Source organism: Engystomops pustulosus, chromosome 5 (assembly GCF_040894005.1).
Source record: "Engystomops pustulosus chromosome 5, aEngPut4.maternal, whole genome shotgun sequence".
NCBI classification, from domain to species: Eukaryota; Metazoa; Chordata; class Amphibia; order Anura; family Leptodactylidae; genus Engystomops; species Engystomops pustulosus.
The window spans coordinates 209205421-209226180 of NC_092415.1; the positions used below are offsets into that span (position 1 = coordinate 209205421).

The 20760-nt window shown below is 51.6% G+C and overlaps 1 protein-coding gene across 1 annotated transcript in view; it reads right to left on the bottom strand.

Moving 5' to 3' along the window:
- ELP6 (elongator acetyltransferase complex subunit 6) overlaps positions 1 to 20338 on the bottom strand; it is a 47072-nt gene extending 26734 nt beyond the window's left edge. The window contains exons 1-2 of the mRNA XM_072154804.1: positions 20243 to 20338; positions 20110 to 20199 (exon numbers count right to left, since the gene is read on the bottom strand). Coding sequence (XP_072010905.1) covers positions 20110 to 20199; positions 20243 to 20338 — 186 coding nt within the window. The remainder of the gene's footprint in view (positions 1 to 20109; positions 20200 to 20242) is intronic.
- Between the last annotated feature and the right edge of the window lie 422 nt (positions 20339 to 20760).

Here is a 20760-nt window from a genome sequence, read left to right on the forward strand (position 1 = left end):
CACTACACCCATTATATATACAGCTACACCCAAGATATATATACTACACTCCAGTATATATACACTACACCCCATGATATACATACATACACTACACCCCATATATATATATACACTACACATATATATACATACATACACACACCCATATATATATATACAATACACCCCATATATATACATACATACACTACACCCCATATATATATACAATACACCCCATATATATATACAATACACCAATACACACCAATATACATACACTACACCCCATGGATATATACAATACACCCCATATATATACAATACACCCTATATATATATATATATATATATATATATATATATATATATACACTACACCCCATATATACATACACTACACCCCATGGCTCTATACACTACACCCCATATATATATACACTACACCCCATATATATAAATATATATATACACACACTACACCCAATATATATATAAACTACACCCCATATATACATACAATACACCCCATGGTATGTACAATACACCCCATATATATATACTACACCCCATATATATATACACTACCCCCCATATATATAAATATATATATACACACACTACACCCAATATATATATAAACTACACCCCATATATACATACAATACACCCCATGGATATATACACTACACTCCATATATATATATACACTACACCCATGGATATACATACATACACTACACCCCATATATATATACAATACACCCCATATATATACATACATACACTACACCCCATATATATACATACATACAATACACCCCATATATATACATACATACACTACACCCCATATATATACATACATACATACACTACACCCCATATATATATACAATACACCCCATATATATATACAATACACCAATACACACCATATATATACACACTACACACCATATATACATACACTACACCCCATGGATATATACAATACACCCCATGTATATATACAATACACCCCATATATATACACACTACACCCCATATATACATACAATACACCCCATGGATATATACATACACCCCATAGATATATACAATACACCCCATGGATATATACAATACACCCCATATATATATACTACACCCCATATATATATACACTACACACCATATATATAAATATATATATACACACACTACACCCAAAATATATATACACTACACCCCATATATACATACAATACACCCCATGGATATATACAATACACCCCATATATATATACTACACCCCATATATATATACACCACACCCCATATATATAAATATATATATACACACACTACACCCAATATATATATACACTACACCCATATATATATACTACACCCCATATATATATATATATATATACACTACACCCCATATATATATACTACACCCCATATATATACACTACACCCCATATATATATATATACACACACTACACCCAATATATATATACGCTACACCCATATATATATATAACATATATACTACACTACACCCCATATATATACATACACACTACACCCTATATATATACACACTACACCCCATATATATACCTACATACACTACACCCCATATATATATACAATACACCCCATATATATACATACATACACTACACCCCATATATATATATACAATACACCCCATATATATACATACATACACCAATACACACCATATATATACACTACACCCCATGGATATATACAATACACCCCATATATATATACAATACACCCCATATATATATACACTACACCCCATATATATACCATACACCCCATATATATATATATATATATATATATATATATATATTACACGACACCCTATATATATATATACATTACACCCAATATATACACACTACACCCCATATATATATATATATATATATATATATATATATATATATATATATATATATATTACACCCCATATGTACACACTACACCCCATATATACATACTACACCCTATATATACACACTACACCCTATATATATACACTACACCCCATATATATATACTACACCCCATATACACACTACACCCCATATATATATATCTATATATACACTACACCCAATATGTATATACTACACCCATATATATATTTATATATTTCATCCATATATATATATATATATATATATATATACCATAACACCTCTGCAGCGCCATCAGCTGATCCCTCCATCCCATAACACCTCTGCAGTGCCATCAGCTGATCCCTCCATGCCATAACACCTCTGCAGCGCAATCAGCTGATCTCTCCATGCCATAACACCTCTGCAGTGCCATCAGCTGATCCCCCATGCCATAACACCTCTGCAGCTCCATCAGCTGATCCCTCCCTGTCATAACACCTCTGCAGCGCCATGAGCTGATCCCTCCATGCCATAACACCTCCACAGCGCCATCAGCTGATTCCCCCATCCCATACCACCTCTGCAGCTCCATCAGCTGATACCTCACTGTCATAACACCTCTGCAGCGCCATCAGCTGATCCCTCCATGCCATAACACCTCTGCAGCTCCATCAGCTGATCCCTCCATGCCATAACACCTCTGCAGCGCCATCACCTGACCCCTCCATGCCATAACACCTCTGCAGCGCCATCAGCTGATCCCTCCACGCCATTACACCTCTGCAGCGCCATCAGCTTATCCCCCATGCCATAACACCTCTGCAGCGCCATGAGCTGACCCCTCCATGTCATAACATCTCTGCAGCACCATCAGCTGATCCCATCATGCCATAACACCTCTGCAGCGCCATCAGCTGATCCCTCCATGCCATAACACCTCTGCAGCACCATCAGCTGATCCCTTCATGCCATAACACCTCTGCAGCGCCATCAGCTGACCCCTCCATGCCATAACACCTCTGCAGCGCCATCAGCTGATCCCTCCATGCCATAACACCTCTGCAGCGCCATCAGCTGATCCCTCCATGCCATAACACCTCTGCAGCCCCAGGAGCTGATCCCTCCATGCCATAACACCTCTGCAGCGCCATGAGCTGACCCCTCCATGTCATAACATCTCTGCAGCGCCATCAGCTGATTCCTTCATGCCATTACACCTCTGCAGCGCCATCAGCTGATCCCCCATGCCATAACACCTCTGCAGCGCCATCAGCTGACCCCTCCATGCCATAACACCCCTGCAGCGCCATCAGCTGATCCCTCCATGCCATAACACCTCTGCAGCGCCATCAGCTTATCCCCCATGCCATAAAACCTCTGCAGCGCCATGAGCTGACCCCTCCATGTCATAACATCTCTGCAGCACCATCAGCTGATCCCTCCATGCCATAACACCTCTGCAGCGCCATCAGCTGTTCCCTTCATGCCATAACACCTCTGCAGAGCCACCAGCTGACCCCTCCATGCCATAACACCTCTGCAGCACCATCAGCTGATCCCTCCATGCCATAACACCTCTGCAGCACCATCAGCTGATCCCTCCATGCCATAACACCTCTGCAGAGCCACCAGCTGACCCCTCCATGCCATAACACCTCTGCAGCGCCATCAGCTGATCCCTCCATGCCAAAACACCTCTGCAGCGCCATCAGCTGATCCCTCCATGCCATAACACCTCTGCAGCGCCATGAGCTGACCCCTCCATGTCATAACATCTCTGCAGCACCATCAGCTGATCCCTCCATGCCATAACACCTCTGCAGCGCCATCAGCTGATCCCTCCATGCCATAACACCTCTGCAGCGCCATGAGCTGACCCCTCCATGTCATAACATCTCTGCAGCACCATCAGCTGATCCCTCCATGCCATAACACCTCTGCAGCGCCATCAGCTGATCCCTCCATGCCATAACACCTCTGCAGCACCATCAGCTGATCCCTCCATGCCATAACACCTCTGCAGAGCTATCAGCTGACTACTCCATGCCATAACACCTCTGCAGCGCCATCAGCTGATCCCTCCATGCCATAACACCTCTGCAGCGCCATCAGCTGATCCCTCCATGCCAAATCACCTCTGCAGCGCCATCAGCTGATCCCTCCATGCCATAACACCTTTGCAGCGCCATCAGCTGATCCCTCCATGCCATAACACCTCTGCAGCTCCATCAGCATATCCCTCCGTGCCATAACACCTCTGCAGCGCCATCAGCTGATCCCTCCATGCCAAAACACCTCTGCAGCGCCATCAGCTTATCCCTCCATGCCATAACACCTCTGCAGCGCCATCATCTGATCCCTCCATGCCAAAACACCTCTGCAGCGCCATCAGCTGATCCCTCCATGCCATAACACCTCTGCAGCGCCATCAGCTGATCCCTCCATGCCAAAACACCTCTGCAGCGCCATCAGCTTATCCCTCCATGCCATAACACCTCTGCAGCTCCATCAGCTGATCCCTCCGTGCCATAACACCTCTACAGTGCCATCAGCTGATCCCTCCATGCCAAAACACCTCTGCAGCTCCATCAGCTGCTCCCTTCTTGCCATAACACCTCTGCAGCACCATCAGCTGCTCCCTCCATGCCAAAACACCTCTGCAGCGCCATCCGCTGATCCCTCCATGCCAAAACACCTCTGCAGCGCCATCCGCTGATCCCTCCATGCCATAACATCTCTGCAGCGCCATCCACTGATCCCTCCATGCCATAACATCTCTGCAGCGCCATCCGCTGATCCCTCCATGCCATAACATCTCTGCAGCTCCATCATCTGATCCCTGCATGCCATAACACCTCTGCAGCGCCATCAGCTGACCCCTCCATGCCATAACACCCCTGCAGCGCCATCAGCTGATCCCTCCATGCCATAACACCTCTGCAGCGCCATCAGCTTATCCCCCATGCCATAACATCTCTGCAGCGCCATGAGCTGACCCCTCCATGTCATAACATCTCTGCAGCACCATCAGCTGATCCCTCCATGCCATAACACCTCTGCAGCGCCATCAGCTGTTCCCTTCATGCCATAACACCTCTGCAGAGCCACCAGCTGACCCCTCCATGCCATAACACCTCTGCAGCACCATCAGCTGATCCCTCCATGCCATAACACCTCTGCAGCACCATCAGCTGATCCCTCCATGCCATAACACCTCTGCAGAGCCACCAGCTGACCCCTCCATGCCATAACACCTCTGCAGCGCCATCAGCTGATCCCTCCATGCCATAACACCTCTGCAGCGCCATCAGCTGATCCCTCCATGCCATAACACCTCTGCAGCGCCATGAGCTGACCCCTCCATGTCATAACATCTCTGCAGCACCATAAGCTGATCCCTCCATGCCATAACACCTCTGCAGCGCCATCAGCTGATCCCTCCATGCCATAACACCTCTGCAGCGCCATGAGCTGACCCCTCCATGTCATAACATCTCTGCAGCACCATCAGCTGATCCCTCCATGCCATAACACCTCTGCAGCGCCATCAGCTTATCCCTCCATGCCATAACACCTCTGCAGCTCCATCAGCTGATCCCTCCGTGCCATAACACCTCTACAGTGCCATCAGCTGATCCCTCCATGCCAAAACACCTCTGCAGCTCCATCAGCTGCTCCCTTCTTGCCATAACACCTCTGCAGCACCATCAGCTGCTCCCTCCATGCCAAAACACCTCTGCAGCGCCATCCGCTGATCCCTCCATGCCAAAACACCTCTGCAGCGCCATCCGCTGATCCCTCCATGCCATAACATCTCTGCAGCGCCATCCGCTGATCCCTCCATGCCATAACATCTCTGCAGCGCCATCCACTGATCCCTCCATGCCATAACATCTCTGCAGCGCCATCCGCTGATCCCTCCATGCCATAACATCTCTGCAGCTCCATCATCTGATCCCTGCATGCCATAACACCTCTGCAGCGCCATCAGCTGACCCCTCCATGCCATAACACCCCTGCAGCGCCATCAGCTGATCCCTCCATGCCATAACACCTCTGCAGCGCCATCAGCTTATCCCCCATGCCATAACACCTCTGCAGCGCCATGAGCTGACCCCTCCATGTCATAACATCTCTGCAGCACCATCAGCTGATCCCTCCATGCCATAACACCTCTGCAGCGCCATCAGCTGTTCCCTTCATGCCATAACACCTCTGCAGAGCCACCAGCTGACCCCTCCATGCCATAACACCTCTGCAGCACCATCAGCTGATCCCTCCATGCCATAACACCTCTGCAGCACCATCAGCTGATCCCTCCATGCCATAACACCTCTGCAGAGCCACCAGCTGACCCCTCCATGCCATAACACCTCTGCAGCGCCATCAGCTGATCCCTCCATGCCATAACACCTCTGCAGCGCCATCAGCTGATCCCTCCATGCCATAACACCTCTGCAGCGCCATGAGCTGACCCCTCCATGTCATAACATCTCTGCAGCACCATCAGCTGATCCCTCCATGCCATAACACCTCTGCAGCGCCATCAGCTGATCCCTCCATGCCATAACACCTCTGCAGCGCCATGAGCTGACCCCTCCATGTCATAACATCTCTGCAGCACCATCAGCTGATCCCTCCATGCCATAACACCTCTGCAGCGCCATCAGCTGATCCCTCCATGCCATAACACCTCTGCAGCACCATCAGCTGATCCCTCCATGCCATAACACCTCTGCAGAGCTATCAGCTGACTACTCCATGCCATAACACCTCTGCAGCGCCATCAGCTGATCCCTCCATGCCATAACACCTCTGCAGCGCCATCAGCTGATCCCTCCATGCCAAAACACCTCTGCAGCGCCATCAGCTGATCCCTCCATGCCATAAAACCTTTGCAGCGCCATCAGCTGATCCCTCCATGCCATAACACCTCTGCAGCTCCATCAGCATATCCCTCCGTGCCATAACACCTCTGCAGCGCCATCAGCTGATCCCTCCATGCCAAAACACCTCTGCAGCGCCATCAGCTTATCCCTCCATGCCATAACACCTCTGCAGCGCCATCATCTGATCCCTCCATGCCAAAACACCTCTGCAGCGCCATCAGCTGATCCCTCCATGCCATAACACCTCTGCAGCGCCATCAGCTGATCCCTCCATGCCAAAACACCTCTGCAGCGCCATCAGCTTATCCCTCCATGCCATAACACCTCTGCAGCTCCATCAGCTGATCCCTCCGTGCCATAACACCTCTACAGTGCCATCAGCTGATCCCTCCATGCCAAAACACCTCTGCAGCTCCATCAGCTGCTCCCTTCTTGCCATAACACCTCTGCAGCACCATCAGCTGCTCCCTCCATGCCAAAACACCTCTGCAGCGCCATCCGCTGATCCCTCCATGCCAAAACACCTCTGCAGCGCCATCCGCTGATCCCTCCATGCCATAACATCTCTGCAGCGCCATCCGCTGATCCCTCCATGCCATAACATCTCTGCAGCGCCATCCACTGATCCCTCCATGCCATAACATCTCTGCAGCGCCATCCGCTGATCCCTCCATGCCATAACATCTCTGCAGCTCCATCATCTGATCCCTGCATGCCATAACACCTCTGCAGCGCCATCAGCTGACCCCTCCATGCCTTAACAACTCCGCTGATATTCTTATTTGTTGAGAACTCCTTCTATATCCTATATATGTGCATGTACTGTATATGCTGTATGTCTGTATATACTCTACACATGGCAGGGGTCGAGCTCCAGTCGGTTAGTGTCGGTGATGTTGGATCTCGGTTCTTCTTGGGTTCCCGCTGGTTTGTCTCAGATCCTCGTAGCACATGAGTCTCACCAGGAGCGGCTGTGACAGAGGCGCCATCACACGTCTATTCGCAGAAACTTGCAAAATCTTGAGGTCGTCTGAGGGCGCCGGCTACAAATACAGAACATATCAGAGACTTTATCTCTAAATTATCATATTCCTCCTCTCCCAGAAATCTGCAATAGACGGATCCTTCCCCTTTAATTCCTCTTCACATCTAGACCACAAACGTCTGTAAATCTGAGGCTTAATGAAGCAGCGAAATGTGATGACAGCGGCCGCTGCTCCGCTCAGTGATAATGGACGAGACTGTAAAACACTTCTGACTCCAGGACAGAGACCCGGAGCGAATCACCGACCCAGCGAGACGCCCTGTGTCTTCTCCTACATCTCAGCCCAGTGCAGATAGTCCCCGTCCATGGTGTCCAGTGGTTTAGTGTCCCGGTCCCTGGTGTCCTGTGGTTTAGTGTCCCGGGCCCTGGTGTCCAGTGGTTTAGTGTCCCGGTCACTGGTGTCCAGTGGTTTAGTGTCCCAGTCCCTGGTGTCCTGTGGTTTAGTGTCCCGGGCCCTGGTGTCCAGTGGTTTAGTGTCCCGGTCACTGGTGTCCAGTGGTTTAGTGTCCCAGTCCCTGGTGTCCTGTGGTTTAGTGTCCCGGTCCCTGGTGTCCAGTGGTTTAGTGTCCCTGTCCCTGGTGTCCAGTGGTTTAGTGTCCCGGTCCCTGGTGTCCAGTGGTTTAGTGTCCCGGTCCCTGGTGTCCAGTGGTTTAGTGTCCCGGTCCCTGGTGTCCAGTGGTTTAGTGTCCCGGTCCCTGGTGTCCAGTGGTTTAGTGTCCCTGTCCCTGATGTCCAGTGGTTTAGTGTCCCAGTCCCTGGTGTCCAGTGGTTTAGTGTCCCTGTCCCCGGTGTCCAGTGGTTTAGTGTCCCGGTCCCCGGTGTCCAGTGGTTTAGTGTCCCGGTCCCCGGTGTCCAAGGGTTTAGTGTCCCGGTCCCCAGTGGTTTAGTGTCCCGGTCCCTGGTGTCCAGTGGCTTAGTGTCCCGTTCCCCGGTGTCCAGTGGTTAAGTGTCCCGTTCCCCGGTGTCCAGTAGTTTAGTGTCCCGGTCCCCGGTGTCCAGTGGTTTAGTGTCCCGATCCCCGGTGTCCAGTGGTTTAGTGTCCCGGTCCCCGGTGTCCAGTGGTTTAGTGTCCCAGTCCCCGGTGTCCAGTGGTTTAGTGTCCCAGTCCCTGGTGTCCAGTGGTTTAGTGTCCCAGTCCCTGGTGTCCAGTGGTTTAGCAGTGTCTGCAGTGCCATCAGCTGATCCCTCCATGCCATAACACCTCTGCAGCGCCATCAGCTGATCCCTCCATGCCATAACACCTCTGCAGCGCCATCAGCTGATCCCTCCATGCCATAACACCTACTGAAAAACTGCACCTAGGCTTGTACACGAGTCAATAAAAAAAATGAACTTCCCTACTCACCCTGCGGCGCCTAGATCCTCTTCTCTCTTCTCTCTTCTTTCTTCTCTATTTGTTCTCTTTCTTCTCTAGCCGGCATAATAGTGTGCACCGGCCGGCAGATCCCATGGACGCGACTCTGCCAGCTATTACAGCAGAGAGAAGAAAGAAGAGGAGTCGCACCGAGGATCAGGGGTAGGTGAGTATCGCTAGAGGGTGAGTATTAAGTTTTTTTTAATGTGCTGGGCAAACTGGGGGCTGGCTATATACTCCAGGGGCTGGCAGGCTACATACTACAGGGGTCTGGCAGGCTATATACTACAGGGGGCTGGCTATATACTACAGGGGTCTGGCAGGCTATATACTACATGGGGCTGGATATATACTACATGGGGCTGGCAGGCTATATACTACATGGGTCTGGCTGGCTATATTCTACATGGGTTGGGCTGGCTATATACTACAGGTGGCTGGCTGGCTATATATTACAGAGGGCTGGCTATATACTACAGGATTCTGGCAGCCTATATACTACAATAGCTGGAAGGCTGTCTAGTACATGGGGTTGGCTGACTATATACTACAGAGTCTGGCTGGGTATATACTACATGGGGCAGGCTATATACTACAGGGGCTGTCTGGCTGTCTAGTACATGGGGCTGTCTGGCTGTATACTAGAGGGGGCTGGCTGGTTAAATACTACAGGAGCTGGCAGGCTATATACTAGAGGGGCTGGCTGGCTGTATACTACAGGGGACTGACAGGCTATATACTAGAGGAGGTTGGCATGCTATATACTAAAGGTGGCTGGCTGTATGTACACTACATGGGGCTGGCTGGCGGTATACTACAGAGGGCTGGTGGTATACTACAGAGGGCTGGCTGTATACTACTGGGGGCTGGCTGTATACTACATAGGGTTGGCTATATACTACAGGTGGCTGGCTGGCTATATATTACAGAGGGCTGGCTATATACTACAGGATTATGGCAGGCTATATACTACAATAGCTGGAAGGCTGTCTAGTACATGGGGCTGGCTGACTATATACTACAGAGTCTGGCTGGGTATATACTACATGGGGCCGGCTATATACTACAGGGGCTGACTGGCTGTCTACTACAGGGGCTGGCTGTATACTACAGGGGGCTGTCTGGCTGTATACTACAGGGGGCTGGCTGGCTATATACTAGAGGGGGCTGTTTAAATACTACAGGAGCTGGCTGGCTATATACTAGAGGGGCTGGCTGGCTGTATACTAGAAGAGGTTGGCATGCTATATACTAAAGGTGGCTGGCTGTATGTACACTACATGGGGCTGGCTGGCGGTATACTACAGAGGGCTGGCTGTATACTACTGGGGGCTGGCTGTATACTACATAGGGCTGGCTATATACTACATGGGGCTGGCACACTATATATTACAGGCTATATACTGCAGGGGCAGGCTGGATGTATACTGCAGGGGCTAGCTGTATACTACATGGGGCTGGCTGTATACTACATGGGGCGGGCTGGCTGTCTATATACTACATGGGGCTGGCTGTATACTACATGGGGCGGGCTGGCTGTATACTACATGGGGCTGGTTGAATACTACATGAGGCAGGCTGGCTGTATATTACATGGGTCTGGCTGGCTGCATACTACAGGGGCTGGCTATATACTACTGGGGCTGACTGGCTGTATACTACATGGGGCTGGCTGTATACTACTTGGGGCTGGCTATATACTACATGGGGCTGGCACACTGTATATTACATGGGACTGGCTATATACTACATGGGGCTGGTTGTATACTACATGGGGCTGGCTGTATACTACATGGGGCTGGCTGTATACTACTGGGGGCTGGCAGGCTGTATACTATATACTACAGAGTCTGGCTGGGTATATACTACATGGGGCTGGCTATATACTACAGGGGCTGGCTGGCTGTCTACTACAGGGGCTGGCTGTCTAGTACATGGGGTTGTCTGGCTGTATACTACAGGGGGCTGGCTGGCTATATACTAGAGGGGGCTGGCTGGTTAAATACTACAGGAGCTGGCAGGCTATATACTAGAGGGGCTGGCTGGCTGTATACTACAGGGGACTGACAGGCTATATACTAGAGGAGGTTGGCATGCTCTATACTAAAGGTGGCTTGCTGTATGTACACTACATGGGGCTGGCTGGCGGTATACTACAGAGGGCTGGCTGTATACTACTGGGGGCTGGCTGTATACTACATAGGGCTGGCTGTATACTGCATGGGGCTGGCACACTATATATTACAGACTATATACTGCAGGGGCAGGCTGGCTGTATACTGTAGGGGCTAGCTGTATACTACATGGGGCTGGCTGTATACTACATGGGGCGGGCTGGCTGTCTATATACTACATGGGGTGGGCTGGCTGTATACTACATGGGGCTGGCTGAATACTACTGGGGGCTGGCTGGCTGTATACTACATGAGGCAGGCTGGCTGTATATTACATGGGTCTGGCTGGCTGCATACTACAGGGGCTGGCTATATACTACTGGGGCTGGCTGTATACTACTTGGGGCTGGCTATATACTACATGGGGCTGGCACACTGTATATTAAATGGGACTGGCTATATACTACATGGGGCTGGTTGGCTCTATACTACTGATGGCTGGCTGGCTGTATACTACATGGGGCTGGCTGTATACTACATGGGGCTGGCTTTATACTACTGGGGGCCTGCAGGCTGTATACTACACAGGGATGGCAGCCTGTATACTACTGGGGGCTGGCAGGCTGTATACTACATGGGGCTGACAGGCTATATACTAGTGGGGGATGGCTATATACTAAAGGAGCTGGCTGGTTATATACTACTAGGGGCTGCAGGCTATATACTACTGTGGGCTGGCTGACTCTATACTACTGGGGGCTGGCTATATACTACATGGGGGCTGGCTGGCTGTGTACTACTGGGGGCTGGCTGTACACTACTGGGGGCTGGCTGTATCCTACTGGGGGCTGGATGTATCCTACTGGGGGCTGGCTATATACTACTAGGGGCTGGCTATGTACTACATGGGGCTGGCTGTATACTACTGGGGGCTGGCTGGCTGTATACTACTGGGGGTTGGCTATGTACTACATGGGGGGCTGGCTGGCTGTATACTACATGGGGGCTGGCTGGCTGTATACTACTGGGGGCTGGCAGGCTATATACTATTGGTGGCTTGCTGTATACTACTGGGGGCTGGCTGGCTGTTTACTACTGGGGGCTGGCTATGTACTACATGTGGGGCTGGCTGGGGGCTTGCTATGTACTACATGGGGGGCTGGCTGGCTGTATACTACATGGGGGCTGGCTGGCTGTATACTACTGGGGGCTGGCTGGCTGTATACTACTGGGGGCTGGCAGGCTATATACTACTGGTGGCTTGCTGTATACTACTGGGGGCTGGCTGGCTGTATACTTCTGGGGGCTGGCTATGTACTACATGTGGGGCTGGCTGTATACTACATGGGGGCTGGCTGGCTGTATACTACTGGGGGCTGGCAGGCTATATACTACTGGGGGATGGCTATATACTAAAGGAGCTGGCTGGTTATATACTACTAGGGGCTGCAGGCTACATACTACTGTGGGCTGGCTGACTGTATACTAATGGGGGCTGGCTATATACTACATGGGGGCTGGCTGGCTGTGTACTACTGGGGGCTGGCTGTATACTACTGGGGGCTGGCTGTATCCTACTGGGGGCTGGCTATACTACTAGGGGCTGGCTATGTATTACATGGGGCTGGCTGTATACTACTGGGGGCTGGCTGGCTGTATACTACTGGGGGCTGGCTATGTACTACATGGGGGGCTGGCTGGCTGTTTACTACATGGGGGCTGGCTGGCTGTATACTACTGGGGGCTGGCAGGCTATAAACTACTGGTGGCTGGCTGTATACTACTGGGGGCTGGCTGGCTGTATACTACTGGGGGCTGGCTATGTACTACATGGGGGGCTGGCTGGCTGTATACTGCATGGGGCTGGCTGGCTGTATACTACTGGGGGCTGGCAGGCTATATACTACTGGTGGCTGGCTGTATACTACAGGGGGCTGGCTTGCTGTATACTACTGGGGGCTGGCTATATACTACATGGGGGTTGGCTGGCTGTATACTACATGGGGCTGGCTGGCTGTATACTACTGGGGGATGGATATATACTACATGGGGGTGGCTGGCTGTATACTACATAGGGGCTGGCTGGCTGTATACTACTGGGGGCTGGCTATGTACTACATGGGGGGCTGGCTGGCTGTATACTACATGGGGGCTGGCTGGCTGTATACTACTGGGGGCTGGCAGGCTATATACTACTGGTGGCTGGCTGTATACTACTGGGGGCTGGCTGGCTGTATACTACTGGGGGCTGGCATGCTATATACTACTGGGGGATGGCTATATACTAAAGTAGCTGGCTGGTTATATACTACTAGGGGCTGCAGGCTATATACTACTGTGGGCTGGCTGACTGTATACTACTGGGGGCTGGCTATATACTACATGGGGGCTGGCTGGCTGTGTACTACTGGGGGCTGGCTGTGTACTACTGGGGGCTGGCTTTATACTACATGGGGGCTGACTGTATCCTGCTGGGGGCTGGATGTATACTACTGGGGGCTGGCTATACTACTAGGGGCTGGCTATGTATTACATGGGGCTGGCTGTATACTACTGGGGGCTGGCTGGCTGTATACTACTGGGGGCTGGCTATGTACTACATGGGGGGCTGGCTGGCTGTATACTACATGGGGGCTGGCTGGCTGTATACTACTGGGGGCTGGCAGGCTATAAACTACTGGTGGCTGGCTGTATACTACTGGGGGCTGGCTGGCTGTATACTACTGGGGGCTGGCTATGTACTACATGGGGGGCTGGCTGGCTGTATACTGCATGGGGGCTGGCTGGCTGTATACTACTGGGGGCTGGCAGGCTATATACTACTGGGGGCTGGCTGTATACTACAGTGGGCTGGCTTGCTGTATACTACTGGGGGCTGGCTATATACTACATGGGGGTTGGCTGGCTGTATACTACCTGGGGCTGGCTGGCTGTATACTACTGGGGGATGGATATATACTACATGGGGGGTGGCTGGCTGTATACTACATAGGGGCTGGCTGGCTGTATACTACTGGGTGCTGGCCGGCTGTATACTACTAGGGGCTGGCTATATACTACATGGGGGCTGGCTGGCTGTATACTACTGGAGGCTGGCTATATACTACTAGGGGCTGTCTATGTACTACAGGGGGCTGGCTGTATACTACTAGGGGCTGGCTATATACTACTAGGGGCTGGCTATGTACTACATGGGTGCTGGCTGGCTGTATACTACTGGGGACCGGCTATATACTACATGGGGGCTGGCTGTATACTTCTGGGGGCTGGCTGTATACTACTGGGGGCTGGCTATATACAACATGGGGCTGACTATGTACTACATGGGGGCTGGCTGTATACTACTGGGGCCTGCTATATACTACATGGGAGAAGAAAGAAGAGGAGCCGAGGATCAGGGGTAGGTGAGTATCACTAGAGGGTGATTATTAAGTTTTTTTTATGTGCTGGGCAAACTGGGGGCTGGCTATATACTCCAGGGGCTGGCAGGCTATATACTACAGGGGTCTGGCAGGCTATATAATATATGGGGCTGGCAGGCTATATACTATATGGGCTGGCAGGCTATATACTACAGGGGTCTGGCAGGCTATATACTACAGGGGTCTGGCAGGCTATATACTACATGGGGCTGGCTATATACTACATGGGTCAGTCTGGCTATATACTACATGGGGCTGGCTATATACTACATGGGGCTGGCTATATTCTACATGGGGCTGGCAGGCTATATACTACATGGGTTGGGCTTACTATATACTACAGGTGGATGGCTATATATTACAGTGGGCTGGCTATATACTACAGGATTCTGGCAGGCTATATTCTACAATAGCTGGAAGGCTGTCTAGTACATGGGGCTGGCTGACTATATACTACAGAATCTGGCTGGGTATATACTACATGGGGCCGGTTATATACTACAGGGGCTGGCTGTCTAGTACATGGAGCTGTCTGGCTGTATACTACAGGGGGCTGGCTGGCTATATACTAGAGGGGGCTGGCTGGCTAAATACTACAGGAGCTGGCAGGCTATATACTAGAGGGGCTGGCTGGCTGTATACTACAGGGGAATGACAGGCTATCTACTAGTAGAGATTGGCATGCTATATACTAAAGGGGGCTGGCTGTATGTACACTACATGGGGCTGGCTGGCGGTATACTACATAGGGCTGGCTGTCTATATAATACATAAGGCTGGCAGGCTATATACTACAGGGGCAGGCTGGCTGTATACTACATGGGGCTGTCTGTCTATATAATACATGGGGCTGGCAGGCTATATACTACAGGGGCAGGCTGGCTGTATACTACAGGGGGCTGGCTATACACTACAGGGGCTAGCTGTATATTACATGGGGCTGGCTGGCTGTATACTACATGGGGCTGGCTGTATACTACATGGGGCGGGCTTGCTGTATACTACATGGGGGCTGGCTGAATACTACTGGGGGCTAGCCGGCTGTATACTACATGAGGCGGGCTGGCTGTATACTACATGGGGCGGGCTGGCTGTATACTACATGGGGCTGGCTGAATACTACTGGGGGCTGGCTGTATACTACATGAGGCGGGCTGGCTGTATACTACATGGGTCTGGCTGGCTGCATACTACAGGGGCTGGCTATATAGTACTGGGGCTGGCTGGCTGTATACTACGAGGGGTGGGCTGGCTATATACTACAGGTGGCTGGCTATATATTACAGTGGGCTGGCTATATACTACAGGATTCTGGCAGGCTATATACTACAATAGTTGGAAGACTGTCTAGTACATGGGGCTGGCTGATTATATACTACAGAGTCTGGCTGGGTATATACTACATGGGGCCGGCTATATACTACAGGGGCTGGCTGGCTGTCTACTACAGGGGCTGGCTGTCTAGTACATGGAGCTGTCTGGCTGTATACTACAGGGGGCTGGCTGGCTATATACTAGAGGGGGCTGGCTGGCTAAATACTACAGGAGCTGGTAGGCTATATACTAGAGGGGCTGGCTGGCTGTATACTACATGGGAATGACAGGCTACATACTAGTAGAGGTTGGCATGTTATATACTAAAGGGGGCTGGCTGTATGTACACTACATGGGGCTGGCTGTATGTACACTACATGGGGCTGGCTGGCGGTATACTACTGGGGGCTGGCTGTGTACTACATAGGGCTGGCTGTCTATATAATACATGGGGCTGGCAGGCTGTATACTACAGGGGCAGGCTGGCTGTACACTACAGGGGCTAGCTGTATATTACATGGGGCTGGCTGGCTGTTTACTACATGGGGCTGGCTGTATACTACATGGGGCGGGCTTGCTGTATACTACATGGGGCTGGCTGAATACTACTGGGGGCTGGCTGGCTGTATACTACATGAGGTGGGCTGGCTGTATACTACATGGGTCTGGCTGGCTGCATACTACAGGGGCTGGCTATATACTACTGGGACTGGCTGGCTGCATACTACATGGGGCTGGCTGTATACTACTTGAGGCTGGCAAAATACTACATGGGGGCTGGCTGTCTGTATACTACTGGGGGCTAGCTGGCTATATACTACATGGGGGCTGGCTGTATACTACTGGCGGCTTGCTGTATACTACATGGGGGCTGGCTTGCTGTATACTACTGGGGGCTGGCTATATACAACATGGGGGCTGGCTGGCTGTATACTACTGAGGGCTGGCTGGCTGTATACTACTAGGGGCTGTCTATGTACTACAGGGGGCTGTCTGTATACTACTGGGGGCTGGCTATATACTACATGGGGGCTGGCTTTATACTACTGGGGGCCGGCTATATACTACATGGGGGCTGGCTGGCTGTATACTACTGGGGGCTGGCTATATACTACTAGGGGCTGTCTATGTACTACAGGGGGCTGGCTGTATACTACTGGGGGCCGGCTATCTGAGAGAGGGCACAGTATATATATCTAATGGAGGGAGCACAGTGTATATATATCCAGAGGTCCGTTTGTAACTAGGGGTCGTCTGTAAGTCGGATGTTTTTAAGTAGAGGACCGCCTGTATATCTAATAGAGGGGACAAAGTATATATATACAAGATAGGTTCTGTAGGTTTGTTCTTAATTTGAATTTGTATGCAAGTCAGAACTGTATATTTTATCATTGTAACCCCAGACAAATGGATTTTAAAAATGTTGGGTTGTCATAAGAACCAGGATTAGTAATAAAGCTTCATTACAGACGCCTGTGATAACTGTTATAGATGTTTATTGTATTAAGTAGGGGACGGCCTGTATACCTAATAGAGGTTCTAGAATAAAGGAATTGTGAGTTTGATGTCTACGTGTGATCCTTGGCTGCTGCTCAGGTCATGGGCCTCCCCTCTACCCAGTGATCCTGAACACAGGCATACACCAGGAGTGTCCCAAGAAGAACTACCTTATCAGCTTCCACTACCAGTCCCTGGGGTTCAATGGTTCAGTGTCCCATTCCCTGGTGCCCAGTGCTTGAGTGTCCCATTCCCTGGTGCCCAGTGCTTGAGTGTCCCATTCCCTGGTGCCCAGTGCTTGAGTGTCCCGGGCCCTGGTGTCCAGTGGTTTAGTGTCCCGATCCCTGGTGTCCGGTGGTTTATTGTCCCGGTCCCTGGTGTCCAGTGGTTTAGTGCCCCGGTCCCTGGTGTCCAGTGGTTTAGTGTCCCGATCCCTGGTGTCCGGTGGTTTATTGTCCCGGTCCCTGGTGTCCAGTGGTTTAGTGTCCCGGTCCCTGGTGTCCAGTGGTTTAGTGTCCCGGTCCCTGGTGTCCAGTGGTTCAGTGTCCCGGGCCCTGGTGTCCAGTGGTTTAGTGTCCCGGGCCCTGGTGTCGAGTGGTTTAGTCTCCCGGTCCCTGGTGTCCAGTGGTTTAGTGTCCCAGTCCCTGGTGTCCAGTGGTTTAGTGTCCCGGTCCCTGGTGTCCAGTGGTTTAGTGTCCCGGTCCCTGGGGTTCAATGGTTCAGTGTCCCATTCCCTGGTGCCCAGTGCTTGAGTGTCCCGGGCCCTGGTGTCCAGTGGTTTAGTGTCCCGGTCCCTGGTGTCCAGTGGTTTAGTGTCCCGGTCCCTGGTGTCCAGTGGTTTAGTGTCCCGGTCCCTGGTGTCCAGTGGTTTAGTGTCCCGGTCCCTGTTGTCCAGTTGTTGAGTATCCCAGTCCCTGTTGTCCAGTTGTTGAATATCCCAGTCCCTAGTGTCCAGTGGTTTAGTGTCCCGGTCCCTGGTGTCCAGTGGTCCAGTTCTTTGTAGTTCTGGTCGGGTCACTGTTATTACATATTGATGAGACTGTAATGTATGGGCCCCAGTGTTTCGCCTCCCCTCCCCCTCTTTCCCGTGTGGCTGCAGCAGATTGTCAGCTCCTGGGGTTTCGCTCCTGGATCACATGGTGATTGTTCCCTCGGGGTCGTCCTGTCATGACACATTATGATTTTGCTCCCGTTAGACGCCCTGTGATCCGGACACGTAGTCGCACATCTGACACAGGAACGCGTGCAGCATCGCAACGTCTCCAGCTGCGCTCTGATCCACATATCTGCCTGTCACCATGGCAACGCCGCGTTCCTCCGACCTTGAAACAGCCCCATTATGCGGAGAGCGGCCCCGAAATGTAGAAGGAAAGCGAAGCCGCGAGGAAGAGGAACATCAGCAAAACCCCCAAACATAGGGAGACGCACCGTGACCACAAACATAGGGAGGCACACAGTGACCCCAAACATAGGGAGACGCAGCGTGACCCCAAACATAGGGAGGCTGCCCCTGACCCCAAACATAGGGAGGCGCAGCGTGACCCCAAACATAGGGAGGCTGCCCCTGACCCCAAACATAGGGAGACGCAGCGTGACCCCAAATATAGGGAGGCGCACCGTGACCACAAACATAGGGAGGCGCAACATGACCCCAAACATAGGGAGGCGCACCCTGACCCCAAACATAGGGAGGCGCACCCTGACCCCAAACATAGGGAGGCGCACCCTGACCCCAAACATAGGGAGGCGCACCCTGACCCCAAACATAGGGAGGCGCACCGTGACCACAAACATAGGGAGATGCAGCGTGACCCCAAACATAGGGAGACGCAGCGTGACCCCAAACATAGGGAGACGCACCGTGACCACAAACATAGGGAGATGCAGCGTGACCCCAAATATAGGGAGGCGCACCGTGACCACAAACATAGGGAGATGCAGCGTGACCCCAAACATAGGAAGACGCAGCGTGACCCCAAACATAGGGAGGCGCACCGTGACCCAAAACATAGGGAGGCGCAACGTGACCCCAAACATAGGGAGGCACAACATGACCCCAAACATAGGGAGGCGCCCCGGGATCCCAAACATAGGGAGGCGCCCCGGGATCCCAAACATAGGGAGATGCAGCGTGACCCCAAACATAGGGAGATGCAGCGTGACCCCAAACATAGGGAGGTGCACCGTGACCCCAAACATAGGGAGATGCAGCGTGACCCCAAACATAGGGAGGTGCACCGTGACCCCAAACATAGGGAGATGCAGCGTGACCCCAAACATAGGGAGGCGCCCCGTGACCCCAAACATAGGGAGACGCAGCGTGACCCCAAATATAGGGAGGCGCACCGTGACCCCAAACATAGGGAGGCGCACCGTGACCCCAAACATAGAGAGGCACACCGTGACCCCAAACATAGGGAGGCGCAACGTGACCCCAAACATAGGGAGGCGCCCCGGGACCCCAAACATAGGGAGGCACACCGTGACCCCAAACATAGGGAGGCGCAACGTGACCCCAAACATAGGGAGGCGCACCGTGACCCCAAACATAGTCAGACGCACCCTGACCCCAATCATAGGGAGGCACACAATAACCCCGTACATGAATTCACACACGGTGACCCTAAACATGGATCCGCACACACTTGGACCCTACAAATGGACCACACAGTGACCGCAAACATGGAACACTCACAGTTTCTCCGGACATGGATCCGCACACAGTGACCCCGTACATGGATCTGCACACAGTGACCCCGCACATGGATCCGCACACAGTGACCCCGCACATGGATCCGCACACAGTGACCCCACACAAAGATCCGCACACAGTGACCCCGCACATGGATCTGCACACAGTGACCCCACACATAGATCCGCACACAGTTACTCCGCACATAAATCCACACACAGTGACCCCGCACATGGACTGCACACAGTGACCCCGTACATGGATCAGCACACAGTGACCCTGCACATAGATCAGCACACAGTGACCCCGTACATGGATCAGCACACAGTGACCCCGCACATGGACTGCACACAGTGACCCTGCACATAGATCAGCACACAGTGACCCCGTACATGGATCTGCACACAGTGACCCCACACATAGATCCGCACACAGTTACTCCGCACATAAATCCACACACAGTGACCCCGCACATGGACTGCACACAGTGACCCCGTACATGGATCAGCACACAGTGACCC